General features: G+C 50.0%; 8 protein-coding genes across 8 annotated transcripts; 4 read left to right on the top strand and 4 right to left on the bottom strand.

Annotated features, from left to right (window-relative positions):
* Positions 1–167: 167 nt before the first annotated feature.
* BKA55DRAFT_588496 (uncharacterized protein) lies at positions 168–6,465 on the top strand (the record flags this gene model as incomplete). Its single annotated transcript, XM_046194803.1, has 6 exons — positions 168–335; positions 405–1,578; positions 1,630–2,961; positions 3,013–3,443; positions 3,991–5,217; positions 5,269–6,465. 6 exons carry the CDS (start codon positions 168–170, stop codon positions 6,463–6,465), a joined length of 5,529 nt encoding a protein of 1,842 aa, XP_046056706.1.
* A 761-nt stretch (positions 6,466–7,226) lies between these two features.
* On the top strand, positions 7,227–8,522 carry BKA55DRAFT_495549 (DHBP synthase RibB-like alpha/beta domain-containing protein; the record flags this gene model as incomplete). The annotated part of the gene is made up of 1 exon (XM_046186293.1): positions 7,227–8,522. The coding sequence occupies one exon, from the start codon at positions 7,227–7,229 to the stop codon at positions 8,520–8,522; it is 1,296 nt and encodes a 431-aa protein (XP_046056705.1).
* A 186-nt stretch (positions 8,523–8,708) lies between these two features.
* On the bottom strand, positions 8,709–9,449 carry BKA55DRAFT_532559 (Longin-like domain-containing protein; the record flags this gene model as incomplete). Its single annotated transcript, XM_046189358.1, has 3 exons — positions 8,709–8,949; positions 9,020–9,260; positions 9,338–9,449. 3 exons carry the CDS (start codon positions 9,447–9,449, stop codon positions 8,709–8,711), a joined length of 594 nt encoding a protein of 197 aa, XP_046056704.1.
* Positions 9,450–9,635: 186 nt separating this feature from the next.
* BKA55DRAFT_28180 (MCM2/3/5 family-domain-containing protein) lies at positions 9,636–13,084 on the top strand. The gene is made up of 3 exons (XM_046185506.1): positions 9,636–10,143; positions 10,193–11,068; positions 11,119–13,084. Exons 1-3 carry the CDS (start codon positions 9,816–9,818, stop codon positions 12,975–12,977), a joined length of 3,063 nt encoding a protein of 1,020 aa, XP_046056703.1. The 5' UTR covers positions 9,636–9,815; the 3' UTR covers positions 12,978–13,084.
* Positions 13,085–13,129: 45 nt separating this feature from the next.
* BKA55DRAFT_550093 (pyridoxal phosphate-dependent transferase) lies at positions 13,130–15,438 on the bottom strand. The gene is made up of 3 exons (XM_046191250.1): positions 14,780–15,438; positions 13,979–14,725; positions 13,130–13,929 (listed from the first exon to the last, which is right to left on the bottom strand). The coding sequence occupies exons 1-3, from the start codon at positions 14,960–14,962 to the stop codon at positions 13,192–13,194; spliced, it is 1,668 nt and encodes a 555-aa protein (XP_046056702.1). The 5' UTR covers positions 14,963–15,438; the 3' UTR covers positions 13,130–13,191.
* A 397-nt stretch (positions 15,439–15,835) lies between these two features.
* On the bottom strand, positions 15,836–18,364 carry BKA55DRAFT_496917 (VTC domain-containing protein; the record flags this gene model as incomplete). The annotated part of the gene is made up of 3 exons (XM_046186408.1): positions 15,836–16,117; positions 16,173–17,789; positions 17,843–18,364. The coding sequence occupies 3 exons, from the start codon at positions 18,362–18,364 to the stop codon at positions 15,836–15,838; spliced, it is 2,421 nt and encodes an 806-aa protein (XP_046056701.1).
* A 1,467-nt stretch (positions 18,365–19,831) lies between these two features.
* BKA55DRAFT_588492 (S-adenosyl-L-methionine-dependent methyltransferase) lies at positions 19,832–21,167 on the top strand (the record flags this gene model as incomplete). Its single annotated transcript, XM_046194802.1, has 2 exons — positions 19,832–21,080; positions 21,133–21,167. 2 exons carry the CDS (start codon positions 19,832–19,834, stop codon positions 21,165–21,167), a joined length of 1,284 nt encoding a protein of 427 aa, XP_046056700.1.
* A 188-nt stretch (positions 21,168–21,355) lies between these two features.
* On the bottom strand, positions 21,356–23,675 carry BKA55DRAFT_497499 (hexokinase-domain-containing protein; the record flags this gene model as incomplete). Its single annotated transcript, XM_046186476.1, has 6 exons — positions 21,356–21,779; positions 21,831–22,285; positions 22,340–22,750; positions 22,800–22,825; positions 22,878–23,000; positions 23,636–23,675. 6 exons carry the CDS (start codon positions 23,673–23,675, stop codon positions 21,356–21,358), a joined length of 1,479 nt encoding a protein of 492 aa, XP_046056699.1.
* Between the last annotated feature and the right edge of the window lie 1,325 nt (positions 23,676–25,000).

Raw genomic sequence — 25,000 nt, 5'->3', positions numbered from 1 at the left:
TTACTCCATGTCCTGACGTTCCCTTTTCATACAATCCAACATCCACGGACCTTTTTCTCCTCTTCATGACTTTGCGCATTCGATCTTAAACTAACTCAAACACCCATGCGGTCGACGGAATTTGCTCTACAATTGTAATACAACCATCTGCGCGTTCTTCTGTCGATATGCAACTGCCATGGGGCGGCCGCGACGGTCCGGGAAATGACACCTTGCTACCGACATCCAATATCCCTTCCATCACCGGGCATGCTGGAGATGGCATTGATTCCAAAGATGGCGATCGTCCACAGCGCCCAAGTCGCCATGTCCGAACCACGTCTTCTGATGCACGGGTGAGTCTCAACATGCGCATCTACTCTAAAGTATTCGATTTACATAGACTCAACTAACAACTCCACCAGAACGTTGCCGATCATTTCTCCTATATGACCCCGAGCGAAGCCGCAGCGAATCTACGGACATCCCTCACCCTTGGCCTTACTCCTACCGAAGCTCTGACCAGACTCGGCGAATATGGTCCCAATGAAATTCCTCACGACCCTCCAGAGCCATTATGGCTACGATTCGTCAAGCAATTCCAGGAGCCCCTTATTTTGCTGCTTCTGGTTTCGGCCGGGACATCGCTCCTCTTGGGAAACATGGATGACGCTATCAGCATCACAGTCGCTGTGACAATTGTCGTGTCCGTCGGATTCATACAAGAGTACCGTTCCGAAAAGTCTATCGAGGCTCTTAACCACCTTGTGCCAAATCATGCCCATCTGGTCCGTGGTCAGAGCAAGACATCGCCGTTGGGGAAGACTCCTACCTGGCCTCCACGCACAGATGATGCTGATTCTGCCTTGACCCCCGGCTCTGTCACTCCAGTCAGCGATATTCTGGATGCGACCTCTTCCAAGGTCATGGCTTCTCAACTGGTTCCTGGCGATCTCGTTTTGTTTACAACCGGTGATCGCATTCCTGCCGACATCCGTGTTACCAAAGCTGCAGATTTGACGATCGATGCATCAAATCTCACTGGAGAGACGGAGCCTGTTAGAGTAACGGCTGAGGCACGGAGCCGTGGGTTTGGCTCATATGGTCTCGACAAATCCCAATTGCCACGGCCAAACTCTCTTGCTCCCTCTGAGCATGGAGATTCACACGGAGACGGTATTCATAATATTGCGTATATGGGAACATTGGTCAAGTCGGGTCATGGTCAGGGTATTGTCTTTGCGACTGGGGGTCATACACATTTTGGAACTATCGCTGTCAGTGTTTCTGGTACTGAGAGTCCAAGGTCACCGCTTCAGTTATCCATGGACGACCTCGGCTCGCAGCTCAGTAAAGCTTCATTTGTTGTAATTGGCCTCATCTCAGTTGTCGGCTGGCTCCAGGGGAAGAAGCTTCTTGAGATCTTCACTATTTCGATATCACTTGCCGTTGCTGCCATTCCGGAAGGTCTGCCTATTATTGTAACTGTCACCTTGGCTCTAGGAGTTCATCGCATGGCTAGGCACAACGCGATCGTCCGAAGGATGCCCAAGGTCGAGACTCTGGGCTCCGTGAATGTGGTTTGCACTGATAAAACAGGTATGAAAATTGGGCATCACCCGCGGAAATAAGCTAACAAGAGTATTCAAGGTACCCTCACTACGAACCACATGACAACTACTCGAATGTGGTACTTTGGAGCTCAAGAACCTGTCCCGGTGGAGTCTGATCACGATGATGTTGAAACGAATCCGGACCTTAACCAGGCCACCCTTCGAGTGCTTCGTATAGGCAACATTGCGAATGATGCGCGACTTGCTCAAAAGTATACAGAGCATGGTCAAGCCGCGACAGCTGTACTTTCGTCGACCCTAGGACGTGATCAGGTTTCCACTTATACCCGCTGGGTTGGACAACCTACTGACGTTGCCATGCTGGACCTCCTTGATCGCTTCAAGGAGCACGATGTTAGAGAATCTATCGGCCCCCGAGTGAGCGAGACGCCTTTCAGCTCTGAACGAAAGTGGATGGGTGTCACAATTGGATCCGAGACAAAGGGTGACAAGGAATACGCTTACATGAAGGGCTCTATCGAAAAGGTTCTGGCAGCCTGTGACACTTATCTCGAAAAGGATGGAAGGGAAATTGTCCTTGACTCAGCACGTCGGCAGGAGGCCCTTCAGGCCGCTGAGGCCATGGCTGTTCAAGGTCTACGGGTATTGGCATTTGCCAGCGGTTCCGTCACGCGCCCCTTGAGAAGCAAATCTGCCGCGCGCAACACCCCTGGTTTTGACCGAAGCGAGAGTCCATTCTCTCACAGCCCAGAAGACATCTACAAAAATCTCACCTTTGCGGGCCTTGTTGGTATGCGTGATCCTCCGCGACCTGGAGTTGGACGTTCAATCAGGCGCTTGATGCGGGGTGGGGTCAAGGTCATCATGATCACCGGCGATGCAGAGACGACAGCGCTTGCGATAGGAAAGCAATTGGGCATGAATATTGCAGTCCCTAGTGGACACACAGGTGCTCAGAACACCGTAAGGCCTGTGCTGCGTGGCGACGAGGTCGACAGGATGTCGGAGGAGGATCTGGCACAGGCCATGCAACACACAACCATCTTTGCACGAACGAATCCAGACCACAAGCTGAAGATCATTCGAGCCCTTCAGTCAAGAGGCGATATTGTCGCCATGACTGGTGATGGTGTCAATGATGCGCCAGCTTTGAAGAAGGCAGACATTGGTATTTCTATGGGTCGCCATGGAACTGATGTTGCGAAGGAAGCAGCAGACATGATTTTGACGGATGATGACTTTTCTACGATTCTCAGAGCCATCGAAGAGGGCAAGGGTATCTTCAACAACATTCAGAATTTCCTGACCTTCCAACTCAGCACAAGTGCTGCCAGTTTGGCACTCGTATTTATTTGCACCTGTTTTGGCTTCAAATCCCCCTTGAACGCCATGCAGATTCTTTGGATTAGTAAGTGCAACATCTAATGTGTAGTCTCATCCAAGCTAACCATCATGCTAGATATTATTATGGATGGTCCTCCAGCTCAGTCTTTGGGTGTTGAAAGGGTAGACCCTGATGTTATGACCAAGCCCCCACGAAGACGAGGAGATCCAGTACTTACCAAGTCGCTTATTACGCGCGTTCTCACATCGGCCGCCATTATTACCATTGGAACAATGCTCATCTACCGTCGTGAGATGATGGCTGATGCACAAGTAACCCGACGAGACACCACGATGACATTCACTTGCTTCGTCTTCTTCGACATGTTCAATGCTTTGAGCTGCCGATCAGAGTCTAAGTCAGTGCTTCAAGGCGAAGTTGGACTCTTTTCTAATAATTTGTTTAACTGGGCTGTCTCTCTCAGTATTGCTGGACAGTTGCTTGTTATCTACTTTCCCTGGCTCCAGGAGACTTTCCAGACGGAAGCTCTTGGGTTTTTTGATCTCGTACGACTTGTTCTGTTGTGTAGTACTGTATTTTGGGCGGACGAGCTGCGAAAATATCTCAAGTATAAGAAAAGGCGTTTTGGAAACGGTTATAGCCAGGCGGTGTAATAGAAGGTACGATTTCTCATTGAGAAGGACTAGGGGTTTATTTACAAGGAACATATTGTATAGTATAAAGATATAAACATTGTACAAGGTATTGCATAGCGAAGGCACTGAAGCTGGACATTATGAAGGGTAAAAACAGACCTGCATTCATCAAAATTCGATTGAGCTATATCCGTACTTCCATATTATTGTTTCTATATGAGAATAGGTCGCTGGCCATCCATGCCTGGGTACTTCTATCTCTGGGTGCAGGGTAGCCTCTATAAAGAAAATTGCGGGGCAGCACTCCCTGTTAGAGGCTGCGTGGCACCAACAACGCAACGCCTCCAGTTGGGTGCGACAAGTAAGTTCCTTTGCGCTGTGAGCTCCACGTCTCTTCTCCATTCACCCAGAAAGTAGAGAAAAAGAAGCAGAAGGCAGAAATGCGCCGCCGGAACAGGACATCTTAATGACAATGTCAAGCCTTCAAAACGGCATTTCCTACAGCGAACACCCCGTCGTCGAAACACCCCTCGCTATCTCTACTACGTCCCTTGACAATGCCAACACCGAGTCCGAGATTCGTGAAGCGCTCGCCTCCCTGCATGCCCACGAGGTTTCTATAACATCCCGCCTCGATGCTCTCGTGGCTTCGCAGGCTGATCTATCCCGCGACCTTGGGCGGCTGGATCTGCTGCGGGCTGGGCTTGGAGCGCAGGTCATCGCCGCACGTTCAATTGGGAATGACATGCTAGCAACGGCAGCAGATACGGCTGGTCGACTGAGTGACAGGGTTAAGGAGCTGGACCTCGAAAAGAGTCGAGTCGAAGAAACACTGGGTGTGGTGGAACAGGTCGCGGAGCTCAAGGCATGTGTCAATGGCGTGGTGGGTTCCATGGGAGCGCCCCAAGACTGGGAGGCTGCTGCTGGATACATATCGAGAGCAAGCAAGATACCAGAAGAGATCACAAAGGGTTCATTCGCTGTTGGCATAGTACCCAGCGTCGAAGTCCCCGACCCGCCATGGGTGACATTGGAGGAAGCCAAGGAGAGTCTATGCGGCCTCTTCTTGAGAGAGTTCGAAAAAGCGGCAGAGGAGAGTGATGGTACGAAAGTTACTAGGTTTTTCAAGCTCTTCCCCTTGATAGGAAGAGCTGAAGTTGGATTAGATGTCTATGGAAGATACGTGTGCCAGGGTGTCGCTGGAACCGCTCGAGCGACCCTCAAAGACGCCATGAACGGACAGCGTAGGGAAGGCTTCTTTTATGCTAACGCCTTAACGAAGCTGTTCGAGCACATCGCCCAAATTGTCGAAGGTCACGGCGGGCTTGTAGAGCGTCATTATGGCTCTGGAAAAATGGTTCGCGTTATCGAACGTTTACAGATGGAAGCGGATGTCCAGGGTGGCATCATTGTTGACACCTGGAGCGACGAAAGGGGAATCGATAGAAAACTCACTGACGTCAGGAGTTATCCGTTCTCGTTTCTAGTTCAGAGCTTTTTGCCCCAACCGCCTCGGGGTGGCACACCGAGGGTGAACTCGCCAGCCATAGGGGTAGGCAACAACCCTCGAGAAAGTGAGGATGAGGGTGTCAATATGAGAGAAGTCGACGGCCTCCTGAGTGAGATTGCGGTGATGCTTGGGCGTTGGTCACTGTACACTCGATTCCTCGCCGGCAAATGCAAGGTACGGTTGGCCATTCAATCTCTGAAATGAACCGAAACTTACAAGTCGCAGAACCCCGATACACCAGATGAGGCACCTCTTGTCATACCAGACGTACTTGTCAAGTCAAACCTGTACCGAAAAGTATCTACCAAGCTTACATCTCCTTACAACATCATGACCACTTTCTTCTTCCGTCGTTCTGTGGAGAAAGCCTTCCAACTGGACGAATATCCTACGGGTCTGTCACTAAGCCTGAGCAGGCAGATCGAAGGCAACGCTCCGTACATCATATTAGCGGTGGACGATGTCATGTACATTGTGAATGCAGTCATTCAGAAATCTATTTCAACATCTCAAAGAGATGTCATTGCTTCTGTTGTCCCGACAGTCGGCCGAGTGCTTGGCTCCGACTTTGTTGGTATGATCCAGCGCAAGATGAGAGATGAATCGTATCCTCGACCGGTTGTCCAGGGAGGATTCCCACCCGAAGACAAGATTATCCAGTTCATCGTTCTCATCAATAGTCTGGACATGGCCAACGAGTATTTGACTCGAATTATCACAGGTCGGATAGGGGAATCGAATCACCTGTCAAACGGTGATGCCCAAAACGGACCCCTCAAGGATTCGTTCCCGTTTGAGCGAGATGTTATCTTCGTTGCGAACGCTCTGCACACTCTTCAGACTTCGTTCATTGGAAAGACGACCGAGCTGCTCAACGAGGGAATCCAAGTACTCTTCAATCAGGTTGTCAAGCTCCGTTTAAGGCCTGTCCTAACAGATACATTCCGTGATGCGGACTACACCTTGTCGGAGGACGACATTGCAGATATAGCTCAACAGAACGACGAAGACGAGAATGAACTCCTGGAACAAGTACCCCGACTGTTTGAGCATGGCTGGGATCAACTCATGAAGCCAATTGCACGTCTGATGACACCTGGGACATACATCACTCTCCTGGATACCACAGCACGCTACCTCTCCAAGATATGGGAGAAGAAGATCATGGGCTATGCAGGCCGCACCAATGCTCTTGGTGCAATCAGACTAGAGCGTGATTTTATCGCGTTAGTAGACATCGTCTCTCGTGGGGACTACGCTGTGAGAGAGGTCTTCGCCAGGGTCCTGCAAATACTCATGGTTGCCAACATGGAAGATGATGAGTGGGATGAGGTCATGGCCCAAGATGGAGAAGACGATGTCATCGAATGGGTTTTGACTGAGGAGGAGAGGAGGCGGGCGAGAAGTTTGGTTAGAGGATGATTTGGCAGTTCATGATATTCAAGGACATGACGAGACGGCGTTGATTATAGAAAAGAGCTCAAAGAGATGTAAGAGTAGAGTCGATGCAAGCGAGTATTTCGTGGTTTACGGTTGGTGGCACATTGGGAGCCACTGCTGATAGCTTATTTTTCTGTGACCATCTAGAATCTGAAGTACTGTAGTTGAAACTACCTTAACTTAGATCGATCAAGAGCACCAGGATTAGTCAAACAAACTAACATGCGATTATTGATGTCAAGACTTGCAACAAATCCCTTTCTTTGGCGGACAATCATTTTTCGTATGCCTTCCTAACCGGATATTAGTCTTTGTAGGACTATAGGTCTGAACTATCAGTGGCCCTTCGCCCTAGGGCGCCACTGAATAGACGTTTTAGTGGCTCCCGGCCTCACCTAGGCACGCCCAAAGCCTACCTAAGTACAGCAATTTTCGATTGGGCATTGCCTTCAACTCTGAGTCACTCTCAACCATCAAAGTCCAGTCAGAGGCTCCATTTTAGCTCGTCATGATGAGTGAGCATGAGGCCCAGTGTGATGAAATTTTTCATCGCCCAACTATCACGAACTCCGAGCCACAGACCTCAATATCATAGCTTCCGAAGATATTTACGAACTCTTACGCTTTCGGAGAACACCCTCTTCTGTTTTCCAAAACGAGATTTACAAAAAAACACTTACGCCTCTCCGACATTGAGAACACCACTTACATCGCAAAGATTTGGTTCTCAGGCTGCGCCCACAATGGAGACGAGGATAGTGAAAGTCCCGAACAAGGGCTCTTTAGGCCACTTTCAACCTGGCGATGGCCTTGCAAAACTGAATCACTGGGAAGTTCAGTGTGAAAATAAACTCGCTCTTAAGGCTCTGCAAGATGCTGCCCATGAGCTACGGACCAAGGATACGCCTGTCGCATTCCCAACAGAGACTGTATATGGCCTTGGTGCAGATGCTACTCGGACTCCCTCAGTCAAAGGAATCTATTCGGCAAAGGGACGACCTTCAGATAACCCTCTCATTTCACATGTTTGCGACCTGGAGATGTTGCGACAGTATATCGGCCACACTGACGAAACTGATCCTATACCACAACGATATAGGGCTCTGATAGAGCGTTTCTGGCCCGGGCCCCTTACTATTCTTCTGCCTAATCCGATACCGTCGAAACTAGCACCTGAGGTGACTGCAGGCCTCAAGACCTTTGGCGTGCGGATGCCATCGTCAACCCTCGCCTTGTCTCTCATCAAGCTAGCTGGTGTACCCCTGGCAGCACCATCCGCCAACGCTTCCACCAAACCTTCACCCACAGCGGCACAACATGTGATGGACGACCTCAACGGAAAGATTGAGCTCATTTTGGACGGTGGACACTGCCATGTAGGTGTGGAGAGTACTGTTGTGGATGGACTATGCGACCCCCCCGTCGTCCTTCGCCCAGGAGGTATCGGAATAGATGAGCTACGAAGCTGCCCCGGCTGGGAGAATGTAACAATAGCTTACAAAGACAAGAGCGAAGAGGGAAAGGCTGCACCCCGAGCTCCGGGGATGAAGTACAAGCACTATAGTCCAAAGGCTACAGTAGTGCTCTATGAGTCGACTCTCGAAAAAGGGGATAACGGAATAGCTTCTTCCGACCTGAAGGCGGCCAATGGAACAGTCAATGGTCATGCTAGCAACGGTGAGCGGAAGGGTAGGGTTATTGGGGTTATTCGCACCCAGCGATGGAAGTCAGGGGCTGGTCTGCGATGCGCCAACTTTCAACATCTCACCGACGTGCAAGGAGCCGATGAGGATGACTTGCCATTCCAAGTATACGAGGGCGATCTGTTGGATGAAAAGGCGCAGCCAATAGGAAAGATCTTGGATATCGATCTGGGCAGAGGCACTGAAGGGATTGCGAGAGGTCTTTTTGCAGCGCTTCGGGAGTTTGATCGACGAGGCGCAGATACCATTTTTGTTGATGGCATAGAAGATAGAAGCGACATCGCAGCGGCGGTCATGAACCGGCTCCGCAAAGCGGCATCAGAGACTAGAGCATGAATGATCATATCAATTAGAACACCAGCACACCTGTATAAAAACCCTTCCTTTCTTGACCCTGTATCAGCCAGACCAGATCAGACCAGACCAATGGCGCGGCGCCTTCCTCTTTTGATTTTGGGTTTGCATGCGGCGCTGAATAACGACAAAACTCCCGACTCTCCAGACATCAACCTGCTCTCTTCTCTACAGACCCTGTCGGAGCCAGTCCGCCAGTTTCGACTTTCCTAGCTGCGCCAAGTTGTTGACGCCCTGTTCGCTGAGGTCGATGCGGCCAACGGGCATGTCTTGAGTGGGTGCTCGGCTCACGCGCTGAGTGATGATGGTGGGATCAGTCTCGAGAATAATGCCGTCGTCAACAATCTCATCGATAGCGAGCGAAACAAGGTCGTAGTTCTCGACAATTGTCCTCTTGTCAACGGATTGCCTATAGTGCTGTATTAGCGGTGCTGCGATGGATTGCGCAGGCTCGGGAAAAAAAGAAGAAAAAAACTGACTTGAAAAGGATGTGGAGAGAATCCCTCAGAGCAAGAATGGTGTTGTAGAGCAGAATCTCGTTCTCGTCGACACTGCCAACAACATACATCATGACATCTGACTCCATCTTGTACAGCACAATTCGGTTGTCGTAAAGAATGATATCGCCGTTCTGCTTGGCAGTCTTGTCGATAAGACCCTTCTCAAAAGCCTTTTGCGATTTCACATCGGAGTAGGGGTTGGCCGAGGAGCTTGTGGGAGCTGTTCATAACAGTTGTCAGCTGTCGTTGCGCTCAGTGGTAGCATCGCGAGGGAAGCTCAGGGGAGGATGAATGTACCATTAGGTGCTGAATGAGGTGGCTGGAAGTACTTTGCGAATATCCGGGAGCCATCTTCGGTGCTGAGGATCAGGATGGCCTGAACCGAGAAAAGCGACATTCCAGGAGCCATGCTTGCGATTTGTTGTAGTGTTTGCTGGCTTGTAAGTGCTCTCTTTCAACGGTGGCCCCTCCAGATGCCAGCAATGCCATACTGTTAGGGATGTCCGGGACCAACGTTTGACCGCTCCGTATGGTCGACCATCTTATCTTATCAAAAGCACCCTGCATGACGGGTTAATTGGCAAGCAACCCCTCGCGTTAAGCACTTTACGCGTCTGAAAAAAGGAGACGCGACCCGTCACCCAGCCAATCCCTTCGAGGCCCCTCATCTTCACCACCAATTTCCCAACGTCAACAGTAGCAAAAGACAAGGGTCAAGCCAAATCACTTCTTTTAGCTTCTCTGGCATAAACGTACAAAGATCACCCAAACGAAAATGTCGTCGCCTACGAAAAGGTCGACACGCAGCTCAGCGACTCCTCGTCGTGCTGCTGGCAATTCGGAGACGCCCCGTCAAGGAAACTCTCAGCTCGATGCCCCTTCGAGTCCCCTCTTCTATCAGTCTTCGTCACCAGGACCAAGCAATCAGAATAACCTCCCCGGAGATGTGTCTTCGCCATTGGGGCAGATGACGAACAGTCAGAGCACTCGCGGTCGTAGCGATGTCCCCAACTCCCCCCTGCGACAGATGACAGATACTCGAAGCGATCTGGATCCTGAAAGAACACCTCGAGCAAACCCAACCACACCAGCCTATCATGGAGGTGAGAACTGGCACAATCAACCTTACCTGCACTTAACTGACCACCGTAGGATCTTCACCTATCCGCTACGAACCTAGCTCCAGCCCTGGCAGATCACTGCGACAACAGTCTGAGCTTCGAAGTGAGGGTAGTGGCTTGTTCTTGGGTTCTCAACTTGGCACACCGGCACCTCACCGCAGAGGCGATATCAACTCCGATGCGACTCGAACACCCCGTGCTGCTCGACGAGTGATTCTTGACGATGCTGGCCGTGTAGTTCGTGAGGGCCCCGCTGATGGATCCGACGCCGCCTCATTTGCGAACAGGGATCCCAATACATCAGAGGCCGATGTTCTTGGTGGACAGGGACAAAGTCTTATTTGGGGTACAACCGTCTCTATCGACGATACCTTCGCATCGTTCAAGGAATTCCTTCGCAACTTTACACAGAAGTATCGGATGTACCGCGATGGTGCGTCAGATGAAGACGTTCAAAACGCTCCTGATGCAGAGTCAAAGCCATATTGGGAGGCTCTGGAGAACATGTTGCTTTTGGGAACAACACGACTTTACCTTGATATCTCTGACCTGAATCTATATCCACCAACCCGAAAGCTATGGCATCAAATTCAAGCCTACCCCCAGGAAATCGTGCCTGTCATGGATCAGTCCGTTCATGACATGATGGTTGAGATTGCACGGGCAGAGACTTTGAGAAATCGTCAATCGCAGAGCAGCGCTGGCCACCAAGCTTCCCAGCAGAGCACTCAGAGCTCTGAACCTGTCTTCCCCAGCTCAGATAGACCCGAGGAGGCGCCTACACCCCGGACACAACCAGATCAACAACAGCAAGCTTCGCTGGAGGATCAAGTAGCTTCATCTATTTATGTGGTTCGACCATTTGGTCTGGACAAGACCACCAACCTGAGAGATCTGAACCCCTCCGGCAAGTTATCTTCTATTATAAATACCCGTCCTGAGACTAACGTGGACCAGATATGGACCGCTTGATTAGCATCAAGGGTCTCGTTATCCGAACAACCCCCGTTATTCCCGATATGAAAGATGCCTTCTTTCGTTGCAATGTTTGCAACCACTCTGTCAATGTTGGCTTGGATCGTGGCAAAATTCGCGAGCCTACCGAGTGTCCTCGTGAGATTTGCAAGTCCAAGAACTCCATGTTGATCGTGCACAACAGATGTTCCTTCGAGGACAAGCAAGTTATTAAGCTTCAGGAGACACCCGATGCTGTGCCTGCTGGTCAGACGCCTCATTCAGTGTCAGTCTGCGTTTACAACGAGCTGGTCGACTTTTGCAAGGCTGGTGACCGTGTGGAGTTGACAGGTATCTTCCGTGTCAGCCCTGTTCGTGTTAACCCCCGCCAGCGTGCTCTCAAGAGTGTACACAAGACATATGTTGATGTTCTTCACATCCAAAAGGTCGATAAGAAGCGCATGGGTGCTGACCCATCCACGCTCGGTATCGCTGGTGAGGAGGAAGCCGAAGCCGGAGAAAACGGCATCGAAGAGACACGAAAGATCACGATTGAGGACGAAGAGAAGATCCGGGAGACAGCCGCCCGCGACGATATCTACGAGCTTCTTGCTCGTTCCCTAGCTCCCTCGATCTACGAAATGGACGATGTCAAGAAGGGTATCCTGCTACAACTCTTTGGGGGCACCAACAAGACGTTTCAAAAGGGTGGTAGCCCCAAGTATCGAGGTGACATTAATGTCCTCCTCTGTGGTGACCCATCGACAGCCAAGTCGCAGATGCTTTCATACGTTCACAAGATTGCCCCCCGCGGCGTTTACACGAGTGGTAAGGGATCCTCAGCTGTCGGTTTAACTGCATACGTTACTCGCGACCCAGAAACAAGACAGCTTGTCCTCGAATCTGGAGCCCTGGTCTTGTCAGACGGTGGTGTCTGCTGTATCGATGAGTTTGATAAGATGTCAGATGCTACGCGCTCCGTACTCCACGAAGTGATGGAGCAGCAGACTGTCTCAGTCGCCAAAGCCGGTATTATCACCACTCTCAATGCACGAACCAGTATTCTCGCCTCCGCAAACCCTATCGGCAGTCGTTACAATCCCGACCTTCCTGTTCCTCAAAATATTGACCTTCCTCCTACACTCCTCTCGCGATTTGATCTCGTGTACCTCATCCTGGACAATGCCGACGAGAAGAATGACCGACGCTTGGCCAAGCATCTTTTATCGCTCTATCTTGAGGATAAACCCCAATCCGCTCCCAACAGTAATGATATTCTACCAGTCGAGTTCCTCACTCTCTACATTTCTTATGCGAGATCCAAGATTCAACCTACTATCTCACAAGAAGCCGCCCAGGAGCTGGTCGACTGCTATGTTGCGATGCGCTCCCTTGGACAAGATGTCCGCGCCGCTGATAAGCGTATCACTGCCACTACCCGTCAGCTTGAGAGTATGATTCGTCTCTCCGAAGCTCACGCCAAGATGCGCCTTTCTGAGACTGTCACTCGTGACGATGTTCGCGAGGCCAATCGTCTTATCCAGAGCGCCTTGAAGACGGCCGCCACAGATGCCCAGGGACGTATCGACATGAGTCTCCTCACGGAGGGAACAAGTGCTGCTGATCGCAAGCGTCGCGATGAGCTACGTACTGCTCTTCTACGCCTCTTGGATGACATGACAGCCGGTGGCAACACCGTGCGTTGGGCCGACGTTGCTCGCCGACTGAGTGAGGGCGCCAGCGTTCCTGTCGAACAATCCGAATTCAACGACGTGATGAGGGCTCTTGAGGCGGAGAACGCCATCATGATCACAGGCGAAGGAGCAAGAAGGACCATCCGCAGAGTGACCTCTGTTGCATAAAAGTAATAAGTATGGAGAGCTCAATTGATGCTGAATGATTTACCATGTAGATGAGTTGATGAGGTTTACTCGGGTCAAAGGTTGTATGATGACGAACCTCCTGGCTGGGTCAGGCGTTGGGCATATTTGTGGGGGATAGATAGACGTCGAGATGTTTAATTTGATTAATGATATGATCATTCTACCAACCAGCCTTGAATCCCGTCTCGGGAGACTAATGTCCGTTTTCGAGCCCTTTGCCGACTTTAATAGCAACTTCCAGAGCATCTCTTAGAGTATCAATCAAATCTTCTTCATTTTCTAGACCAGCTGAGATTCGCACATTTGCTTCTCTGACTCCCAGGTTATGCATGTACGCCTTCTCGTCAGGCTTCTTCCCAAAGACAACCATGTTATAGGCAAACATGATGGTGACGTGTCCGCCAAGGTGAGGACTCGGATAGAAGCCTGCCCTGTCGTAGAACGCTGTCGCAGCTTCGACAGTTGAGAACTCAACTGTCAGGAGGCAGCCGTATCCAGGCTCTGGGAATTCCGGTGTTGCTCGCCTTAAAATTGCATCGTAGTTTGACTTGCTGTCAAGTTGACTGGGATACTGCACGTTGACTACAGGAGAGTCTGGGAATGCGATGGCTCCGTGAAGAAACTCCGCCATAGCGAGAGCGTTCCGGTTAAGAATCTTGGTACGCTCAAGAAAGTCCTTTGAATTAGAGAGCAAGACTTTCGCATCCGAGGCAAAGAGCTCATTGTGATGAGACTCTTTGAAAAGAGACTGAAGAATGTGATAATGGGAAGAAGCAGGGTTTAGAACGATGGAGCCGCCCATGACATTGGCATAGCCACTGAAGGACTTGGTGAGAGACGAAAGGAGGACGTCTGAGTTGAATAGGACGTCTATGTTGACGAAACCACTGATTGTGTCGTCGATGATGAGAAAGAATCCATACTCTTCAGACTATTGAATGTCAGCAAGTCTGTAGTAGGGCAATATGAGATCCGCTTACGAGTTCCTTCAAACGTTTTGTATCGGCAGTTTCCAAGGTTGGATTTCCAGGAACCTCCACAAATGCATAGCTAACAGATCTTCCCTCCTCTTTCTCATGCTTTAGCCAGTCTTCAAACGCTGAGAGACCTTCTTTGTCCACCTTTCCGAAATGTTTCATTCCTTGCGGACATTCTTCTATGAGATGATGATATGTGGTGTGGAAGATGACACCCAGGACAACGATAGTGCCAGGTCGGTGTTTTGTCAACAGAACGCTGGAGTGGAAGATAGCAGCCATGCCCGTCGGGTACAGAAACACGTCGCTGGGTGTACACTTCACCTTGTCTGCATCAATCGGTGCGCGATGAAGAAGCTCGACGATCCTCGTACGGAGATCACCATGGGCTTCACTCTCAGGAGTCCAAGTCGGAGAGGGGATAGGGTCCCTTCCGACGTCAAAGGGAACTTCCTTGATAGTGGCTATGCTTTTGAGAAGATCCTCAGCTCCACGAATGGAGATCCCGAGTCCTGGATTCTGCCAAGTGAGCACGACGGCAGGCATTGCCGTTGGACTAACAAGAATAACATATACTCTATGGCCTGCTATATCAACGCATTTGAGAGTGGCGTCTTGGGCTGTCAACCGTTTGTCTCCACGGTTCTCATGGGTGACATGATGCAGAGTATATGGCCAGACCGCAGGGTTGAGATAAACCAACGCAGCTTTGTCGGTATAACCAAGGTATTTTGCAATTTCATGCCCAAGCTAAAGTCAGATTAGTTAGCACATTATTTTCAAACTATGTACACATGGGCTTACCTGAACAGAATAATGTGTGGGCATGAAGCGAGGATATATGTGAACCAGCTTCTTCATCGGAGCAGGGTCGCCTTCACGAATGGCCTTTGCCACATCCCATCCTGGAAGATTAGTGATAACACTGTAGGGAGCTTGAGGAGGAGGTGCGTGTCCAACTTCGGACTGGGTTTTTAGTACGACCATGATGATTAATTATATATATGGAATAGTCAGGTCTGGAATGATGGGTAGAGTTGTGTGATACGGTTCGAGAAACACCATCGTGTCCCAATCTACCCTCAAGACTTTATATACCTTCTGTATCTCAGACTAGTGCAACAATCCTTCGATCCTCATGGATTTAGTTGCTTCCGTGTTCAGTGGCCTCGACCTGTTGATCATGCACTAGTTAGACCAAACAGTGACCTTTAGAGTAAAGCTTCCAGGCTTGACTAGTACCGCTTTACTCCCAGGGTGTTGGTTCGACATAGAGACCGTGGCCTAGAACCAGATATAGCTTGAGGAGGCTGACAGCCTTGGCGTTAATACTATGTGTATCGCCAATCATGGATATCCTCATATGATGAGCTACGAGCTACAGTGGCGGTTACTAGTGGGAATGAGGTTACGCGGCTCCGCACTGGTGCGGAGGTAGCTGAGGGTTTCGGGCTCAAATCAGTGAGGTCAATATAGGTATTCTCGATGAAATAGGACTTGGAGAGACCGCAAAGAGTATTGGGAGAGCGGCCAACCTGTTGTGACTATTATGACAATCCTCAACATCTAACAGAAATTGATAACATCGGGACTGAAGATGGAGTCAATTGACAGTCAGGAAATGTAGTGACCAATAATGCTTCTTTTGTATGCTTTTTAACTTTGCTGAGCTCACTAACCGCATTACTCAACTTTCTAACCTAAACAGTGACCTCTCATCCACCTCCTCAACTGAGGAACTCATATTACACAAAAGGGAAATGAATCGAGCCTAGCACAGCACCCCCATCAAGACTCTCTCTCAAACACCGCTACAAAAATGCATGTAACAAAGCTTACCAAGACCAAGACTCCTCATTCCTACCAGATGCCCCTCTCTTTACCCTCAAATCCGAAGTTCGCGGCTACGCCAACGAACAGAGCTATGCAGAGAATACTCGGGCCCCAACGGTCGTAGAACCCGATAGCCTTACGTTCTCGAATACCTTTACTTCGGTGGAGGTACGTGAACACAGAGTAGCCAAGGCTTGCAATAGCCAATACAGTAAAAAGACCAGCAATCCAAAAGTGGGTAGGTGTAGGATGGCTACCGAAGTTGAGTAGCGTGACAGCAATTGTGCCGATATAGATAGAGAACTCGAGCTATCAAACAAAGCATTTTAGTAAACGAACACGTACTTGACATCAAAGTACTTACCCATCCCAAAAATGTTCTTTCAGCCGCAAAATAGACCTTGGGTTCCACGCGCACAGGCACGTAGATCTTCTTGCCAGGCGGCGCCTTAAACTTCTTGGTCTGAATAGGGTCATGCCCGAAGAGGGCTTGCAGCCGGTCACTGCGTTCAACCTGCGTGCTTCTAGGCGCAGGAATAGCAAGCTTGAGAGCAGAAATCACATGTTTTCCAAAATGTTGTCTGAGATGTCGGGTCTTGGCAGAAAGCAAAGTCGAATAGTAGCGCCATCCTCCACTTCTCTTGGCTTGCGCCAGCTCGTATCTTTCATCATACTCATCATCCGAGTTGTAAATCGCATAGTCTTCATCAGCCGTGGGCAGGTCTGTCATCTGGCCCTCCACATCAATAGGGGGAAGCTCACGGAGACCACGAGCGCCTTGTGCGCTCGACTCGCCGTTAGTGCCGTTACGGCCAGAAGCCTGCAATTCCTCGTCGTCTGAGTCAAGTTCTTCGTCATCATCAGATGTATTAGTAGTACCGGACAATCCGGGTCGCCGAATACCAAAGTCATGAGTAACGGGTTTGCGGATGTCTACATCCATCTGAGGCATCCAGAAAGGCAGGAGGTTGATTCTATCAGGGAACAACGTCGCTGTGCCGTGGATGAACTTGGAGAATTTTGGCACGGCCTCCACCAGGTGAGATGAGATGAGCTGGCGAACCCACTCAGGTGGTTTCTGACCGGACTGCGTCTGAAGCTTGACCTCCAGAACGGCATAAGGGAATCGCTCAACGTCTTCAGCAGGCAATTGCGAAAAGGGATAGTCAACACCGATGTCCATACGGCGCCAGTTATCTCCAGAGCGAACACGGCCATCAAGATTGTCTTCTCGCACCATTGTGAGCTCCGTATCCAGCGAAATTCGGACACGGGCATCGGCGGGCAGCTGGAACGCAGTGCGGTTATAGAAAGATCGGCAAACAGGCTTGTAACCCTTTTTGATAACCGAATATTGGATCTCAGAGGCCAATCGCTCGTCCTCAGCAATAGCCTTCTCAGACTTCTTGCCCTCCTTACGTGCCTTCTCAAAGATGGCGGCTGGAAGCAGTTCTCCTTTCATGTACGCGTTGACGTTTTTCTCCTTCATGGCGAATCGAGCCTTGACAGACTTCTCTCCCGTCCAATCTTCACGATGAGTCTTGCGCTCAACGAAGATCGTCTCTGTCTTCATACCTCCATACCATCGAAGTCGAATAGCCTCGGCACCTTCAGTTTTCTTCAGTCGACCTTCGTACAAGTCCCATGTGTCGGGGTTGTCGTAGTAAATCGAGGTGATGGCTGAATCTTCCGGGTCAAAGTCCTTGTTGGCATTGAAGACAAGGACGGGCAAGTGCTTCAGGATAATAAGCTTCAGTTCCGTGACGTTGTCTGGGTGCACCCAGTATTTAGTCGTTTGTCGGATGAAGTTGGCCTGGCCTCCACCCGCAGCACTATCACCCTTGACAGGATTTCCGCGAGTTCGGACGAGGTCGTAAAGCTTCGACAGCTTGATGACAGACGCGTCATAGTTTTCCTTGTAAAAGGGCTTGGCTTTGAGTCGGCTATCGAAAACGGGCTTCAGGTGCCATCCGGTCGTTTTCTGGAACTTGTGTTAGGCAATCGCTGCGTTGTCTCCAAGGGTTCTAGTCTCACATCGTGCTTCTTAATGATCTTGTAAAACCCGGTATAGTTGAGCTGCACAAACTTGGCGAGGTCATGGACATCAGCTATAATGTCGCTGAGATCCTCTTCGAGAAGCATAAACTCTTCCTCACTGGGGCCATTCTCGCCAAGCCCACGCTCATTCAGGCGGTTAACCACATCCTTGACTTCGCGTTCGCTCACAGCAATTCGACGGGCAATCTCCATAGCCTTCACCTTCTGCTTTGTGTGAACCTTTTCGAGCTCTGACTCGAGCCTTTCGACGAAACGCGTCTCGTCATCCTCGGTCCATTCTGGGCCCTTGCCGGCCTTGAAAGGACCGGTAGGTCCCTTGAGCTCATTCTTCAAACCATCGTAATCGATATAGTACCACTGATACTCCTGGATAACGCTGGAGCGTAGCTGCTCTCCGAACTTCATGACGACGACGCCGGGTCGGACAGAATGATTTTTGCCGGCGCGGGTGCTGAGCCAGGTTCTGGAACGTGTCTTGAGGTCTTGAACGATCAGCATGTGCGCATTGAAGAAGCTGGATGCGACATCCGAGGAAATCGAGTTCGAACAGCAATGGTTAATGATGGATGAAGTATGAGACGATTGACCACGATGCAGCCGAGGAAGTCAATCGATGGATGCTGATGCTACAGATCTTTTGCTGGCTTACCTGGTGACGATAATAAGAGAAGAAGAGGGCGAGAGAGACAATGTTTTGGTGTTGCCGAAAGTTACGAGATGACCGAGACGTAACAAAACAGGTCAGGGCTTCCGAGTCGGCAGGTACGGACGAACTATTTTAACGAATATGCAAGGTAACCATAGCACTGTAAATCAATTACAGTGCGGCAGGTACGAGAAAAGTTCCAGGTTTCCTAGACTTGATCTGAACTCTTTCGTCGCTTCGCTTTGTCTTGTTATCGTTGGCGTCGAGCAACTGACTTTAGGTCGGGCGTTATGTGGAGCAACAGGCCGACATTGGTTTAGTTGGCGTTGTCACGGTCGAGAGCTCTGTTCGAGACAAGCTCTGAACCTGAGACGATTGGCGAATCATGTTAGTGGCTACAGGAACGTGCACGTCACTGAAGGAAACTTAATGGCGAGGCTACGAGGGAGGGATAGGGGAATGCGAGAGAGAAAACTGGTGCTGTTGAAGCGGGGATCCGCTGTATTCTTAGCGGCCGTTCTTCCATACCTATTTGGGCTTCTCGTCCAAGGTGCTGTACGTAGTAAATGTAGGCAGGTGCCAGCGTCATTTTACATGGATACAAACTGTAGCTGAAATAACATGGACTAACGAATGAATTGGCCCTGTCCTATTCGTCAATTGAGCCCGTTAGCACCCAAACTTGTCAGGAAACATCTTTCATGCACGTGTAAATGCATCAATTGGTAGCATTGCACTACAATCCCGGGCTGTCCAGTTGCGAGAGTGGATCAATTCAGCCGTGGAGACTACCTAACACAAGGTGGAGAAATGTAGTGAGGCTCCGTGTCGAATTCGATACCCTGGAGGATGTAAGAAAGACGGGGAGTGAAGGGTTTTTATCATAATCCATATACCTAGGTATACTGTCAAACTACTAGGTAATGCTTATACCTCTGTATATTGATGACTCTAATGGTCATTATCTTATAACTGATATGGAAACTATTACAGGCTTCATACCCTTGCTATAACCAATGCGATTTCTATTTTGTCTTCTTTATTGTATAGGATGGCCCCGTTTTTTTTTGTTAGGATGCTACATCATCAAACTCCAGCACTGTATATATCGAACCCTAGCACAAACTTGGCCTTGATTCTTTTTTACAGCCTCAACTCGGAAAATCGGCTTCAACCTTGCTACATGCGTACATAGACAGTTACACCCGTTGCTCAACCCTTGTAGCGCGTGTATCGTCCGCGCATCTCCCAAGCTCCCGTGCCCCTCCAATCGAAATCGACCCCGGGACACAATTTTTATTTTTGTTGTGCCCCTCATCATGGCTCCCAAAATCGATGATTCTATGCCGGCGCGCATTTCCTCCGATTGTCCAGACGAGATTCGAGAAGTCTTGTACCATGCCTGGGGCCATGATAGAACCGGTCTGCAGAAACTGCTCAAAACCACCGGCAAGGCAAATGCACAGGACCCCAAGACTGGAGAGACACCCTTACATGCAGCTATCCGTGCCTGCGGGCCTGCTTCTGGGGACGATGACGATCAGGAAGAGGATGGTTCCGTTGAGGAGGCTAAAGAGATAGTTCACGATCTCTTCCTGAGAGGTGCAATTTGGAATGATGTCGATAGCAACAATGAGACACCAGGCTGCCTTGCCCTTAGGCTTGGCCGTAAGCCTCTATACAACCTTTGTGTAGAGGCTGGAGTGCGAGCCGAACTCCTATTCGCTCTTATGGGGGATTACGAAGCACTATCATCTGGCTCAGAGGACGGTGACGAAGAGATGGAAGTTGAACAAGATGACGAAGAGGCTCCTCAACTGGTATCTGCCGAAGACACCGTCCCTCCTCCAGAAGAACCCAAGTTCATTCCTCCCGATGCTCAAGAGAAGCAAGTCACAAGTGAGGAATATCTAAACTCGAAACTAGTATACGATGATGCCAAACTTGTCGACTCTGACCTCAATGGTGTCATGATGGCCTGGGAGACTGACATCATGCGCCGGTCCGTTGCCGCTCTGATCCCCGACTCAGCACCTGGCAAACGCATTCTGAACATTGGCTTCGGCATGGGCATCGTTGATGGTATGTTCGCTGAGTTGAAACCCTCACGCCATCATATCATCGAGGCACACCCAAGCGTTCTTGAGCACCTCTCCAAGGACGAATCCAAATTTGGCCCTAGCTGGGAGAAGAGTGGCCCTGAAGAGGGAGCCTTCAAAGTGCACAAGGGCAAGTGGCAGGATATCGTACCAAAGCTGCTGGAGGACGGCGAGGTTTATGATGCTATCTACTTTGACACCTTTGGCGAAGACTACTCTCAGCTACGTCACTTCTTCTCTGAGTGCATCATTGGCATTATGGACCAGGACGGCAAGTTTAGCTTCTTCAATGGCCTTGGAGCTGACAGAAAGATCTGCTACGATGTATACACCAAGGTGGTCGAGATGCAATGCGCCGATGCTGGCCTCGATGTCGAGTGGGAGGAGAGTGATGTAGACATGTCTGGTCTAGAAAAGGCTGGCGAGGGAGAGTGGGAGGGCGTACGGAGACGTTACTGGACCCTAGACAGTAAGATATGCCATATATTTTACATCACTATCAAGCTAACTCTATTTCGCAGAATACCGGTTGCCCATTTGCACATTCATGGGTTAGACGAAGAAATCCAACAGAAGGATTTCAGGTCTGTCAGTGACACACACGCTCTTGGTAGTCTTTAAGAAACCCTTCGTCTCTATTCGTGCTTTCATTCAAGTTCACGTCTATCTCCGTTTTCCGACCAATCCTAATATTAACCTTTGATACCCATCACGCGCCTTTCATCAATCGACCCCCGCTCTTGCTCATTTGAAGTTCTCGGGATGAAGGATACCCGCCATGTTGCCCTCATTAATTCGCTTAAGGGTTAGGGCGGCAATCAGGGCGGCGCCGACACCACTACCGTCCTCGGCAGTAAGAACCTCGATAGGGTCCTCGGCCTTCTTGTTGGTCTTTGCGGGCCAGTCTAGAATCTCTCGCAGAGCCTGAGCTCCTCGCTCCTTGAAGTAGGGGTACTTGTTGAACACGGAGCCATCAGCACCGACGTGGCAAGATTCGTATCCCTTCTTCTTGCAGATAGCAGCAACACCACAAGCCGAGAGGCGAGCAGCACGTGTGCCAATGAGCTCGGCGGTCCTTCGAACGAGCTCCAGCTCGGGGCGTGTGGCCTTCAAGTTCAGCTTCTTGACGAAGAGATCATACGTCTCAGTCAGGTTCTCCCAGGGGTCCCTAAAGCAGAAAATTAGCAGTGTGCGTAGCCCCAGCATCATACAAACGTACTCTTCAATAGCAGACAAGAATGAAGCATCGAGGGAGTAAGGCTTGCGTAGCAGAGAAATGTCCTGGTTCTCAAAGATATGGATGGCCTTGTTATCGTGAAGGTCGACAAGGATGAGTCGGAAAATCTCGCCAAGGTAGAGACCAGCAATCATCTTTTCGAAGGCCTGTTGTCCAGGGCGAGGAGACTCCTTATCGATAGTCACATCGTAGGCAGTTCGGGGAAGGACCTTGTGCTCGTTGTCGAAAGCTCCCCACTCGCAGTTGATGGCCATGGGCAGATCAGCGGGCAGATTCAGGTCAGCAATCTTGGGAATGGAACCACAGTCTTCCATGTAAGCAGCATTGCATCCCGTGCCGAAGATGCAGCCGATCTTCATAGCAGTATCGGTATAGGCTGAAGCAATCAATGTGCCAGTAGTATCATTGATGATAGCCGCAAGCTTGATGGGGACGCCCTATTAACATGATTAGCAGGGATTCTTGGGGTTTTAGAGTGCTGTTCAGCATACGCGAGCCTTCAGGGCCTCCTCAAACATGGGCACGATGTTCTTGCCCTCCACACCATCAATGTCGAAGCCCTTGGTCCATCGCTGTAGAATACCCTCATCAATGTAGTTCTGGGTGGCAGGATATGAGAATGTGAAACCCAGAGGAATCTTCTCCAACTTGCTGCAGTCTCCGTGGTGAGTCTCGAGGAATTGGTAAAGACACTCGGCAATGTATTCCCAAAGCTCTTCAGATGTACCAGACTTGAGTTCCTCAGGCATGCGGTACTTGGACTGGAGGATATCAAACTCGGACTTCTCTTCGGTCAGGGTGATCTGGCAGACTCGCAGGTTTGTGCCACCCATATCCAGGGCCAGGTAGGTTCCGGTTTCATAGCCATCGGGGTATGACATGACCCAGGTAGGGTTCATAGGCTATGGACTTGGTTAGAAGTAGGATTGAAAGTGTGTGTTTCGAACTCACGATGCTACCCCCCTCAACACTGAGGCCTGTTGAAAATTAGCCAGTCGTCCCTATAGTCTACAGAACAGGAGATCTCACCTTTGGCGAGTTCGGAGACAAAGTGGTCAGTAATCTCCTTGAGCTTAGCGGACTCTACCGTAAAGAGCTTCTCGAGCTTGTGAATCTCATCGGCGAGATCCTTAGGGACATCGGCCATTGATCCTGTCATGGTTTGTAGTTAGCAACTGACACTTGATTTGGCTGATGTGTTTTTGTTTGCATGGAGCTGGAAAGTCAAGAAGCTCTGAGGAGAGAAAGGTTAACAGAAGGGCAGCGCATTTTGACTTCGGTGCTGCATGGTCACTGCACAAGCACTGCATCTACACTTTGACAGTAGTACAGTGATTGCCAGCTGGTGAACCCAATAGCATTCAGTTACCATGAAGTACGAGCTCACGTATTACACCTTGTCTGAACATTCGTTGTTTCCCCGAAACTTGATGTCACAGTTGCATGCACAGTCGATTATCACGGTTGTCGCCGATTCTTGGCCGAGCCCCAAGAGCCAATGGGGATGGCTTTCGATCTCGCACGACGGATTTTTGCACTCTCGTGGCTCTAGAAGACGACTTCGTCTTCTTTCCAAGGTTCGTCCCCAGAATTGTTGAAGAGGATGGAGGAAACATCGTCATCGCAGCGCAGTTTTGCTGGTTCTGCCCCACCGAGCAAGCTTCATCTCCGTGAACAAGCAACAGCTCGTGGCCAGAGCAATTGATGCTCCCGAATAATGTGATATAGAGTTTCTCGGTCGCGGGGATGTCATAACACGGTATGGGATAGCATCTGAGTATACGTACCCTTTCGGGAGGGAGGACGTCGAGGACCGAGACCAACCATTTTGATGAGGGAGGTTTGACTTTGGCGGGGTTCGGATTTGGCGGGGTAGTGTGTTGAAGCTTGGTAGCGCGTAGGTCACCGTAGAAATTTTGTAGGGAGAGAGTAGTATTCACGAAAGGAAAGAAACACAATTTAGAATAGGTTAGGGAGTACGACAATTGATAGGAGGACACAGGGTTTTTAAAGCAGCCCAGATATGGATGGGATGGAAGGGAGGTGGAGTAGAAGGCACCTTACGTAGGTAGGTGCTAGCTGGTCCTGGGGCTGAAGTGAACTGAGGTGAGTCGAGGTCAGGACAAGCCGTTGAGTGGGAGATTTGCAGGGAGTTAACTTATTAGTTGTCTTCTCATGTCATCAATCGGCCAGAAACAAAGTACCTCTACTTGCAAATAAAGGTTGACATGTACTTTATCTTATGTCTTGTGACCAATTGGCAACACCCAGATCGTCCCAGGTCTCCGCTGTCTTGACCCTCAACTACTATGTAAGTATCCGTACGTTGCACCTGGTTTCTACCTAATATTTGTATCTGCTTCCCTAGGTACGTATGCTACCTCTGTATCCTTCATAGGTTGGTCGATTGACCGCTTCGTTGCAAAAGGAAATAAGCAAAAAAGAGACATCTCTCCCCAAGAATGATACTAGCCTGAACAAGAACTTAGGCACCTCACGCTTAGACATTCATGGTCTAAGATGCGTGTGGGTTGAGATGTCTCTTCTCCTCAATTCCAACTGGAGCCCTTGTGTTGAGCTCCCATCTTGTCGGGCCGTTGATGGAGGGGGCCATTGGTATTAGTGGTTACCTTGACTGAAAGTCGCACAACACATTGGATTTCCAATTGCGTTTTTTAGTTGCTCCTTTTGTTTAATATTGACTCTTCAAATTCACGATGAGGAAGAAATTCATGATACACCGACTATGCACATGTTTCACTGCTCTCAACCTTCATGTGCCGGGGAACATGGGGGTCGGCCGCGTCCAGTCTGGGCAGTTTAAGCTCCAGCTTAGTAGCATGATGTCAGGTCCCAGTAAGCCACCTTCGTGGGGGGGGGTCCCCAAAGGCGAGGTACTTGATTCCTATGCCGTCCAGGTATCTCACAGTGGCTCCCGTCAGTGGGGTGCTCTATCTGGTTCAGTACCTTACCTTAGGTAGCCACTCAATGGGACGGCCAACGCAACTTTAGTTAAGGTGCCGGGGGTCCGGGTCCGGCGCTACGATTCTCCCGAGCTTCAAGGTCTAGTCACGTTTTCATTGGTTAAGAATGCTAGCTATGGAACCTACCCTGAAGCTCCCGCTGACACGCCAAATGGGCAACGTATGCTT

This window comes from Fusarium redolens, assembly GCF_020744475.1.
Source record: "Fusarium redolens strain MPI-CAGE-AT-0023 chromosome Unknown BKA55scaffold_1, whole genome shotgun sequence".
Lineage (NCBI taxonomy): Eukaryota > Fungi > Ascomycota > Sordariomycetes > Hypocreales > Nectriaceae > Fusarium > Fusarium redolens.
The sequence above is the reverse complement of the archived record's forward strand: the minus strand, read 5'-3'. Positions and strand labels throughout refer to the sequence as shown.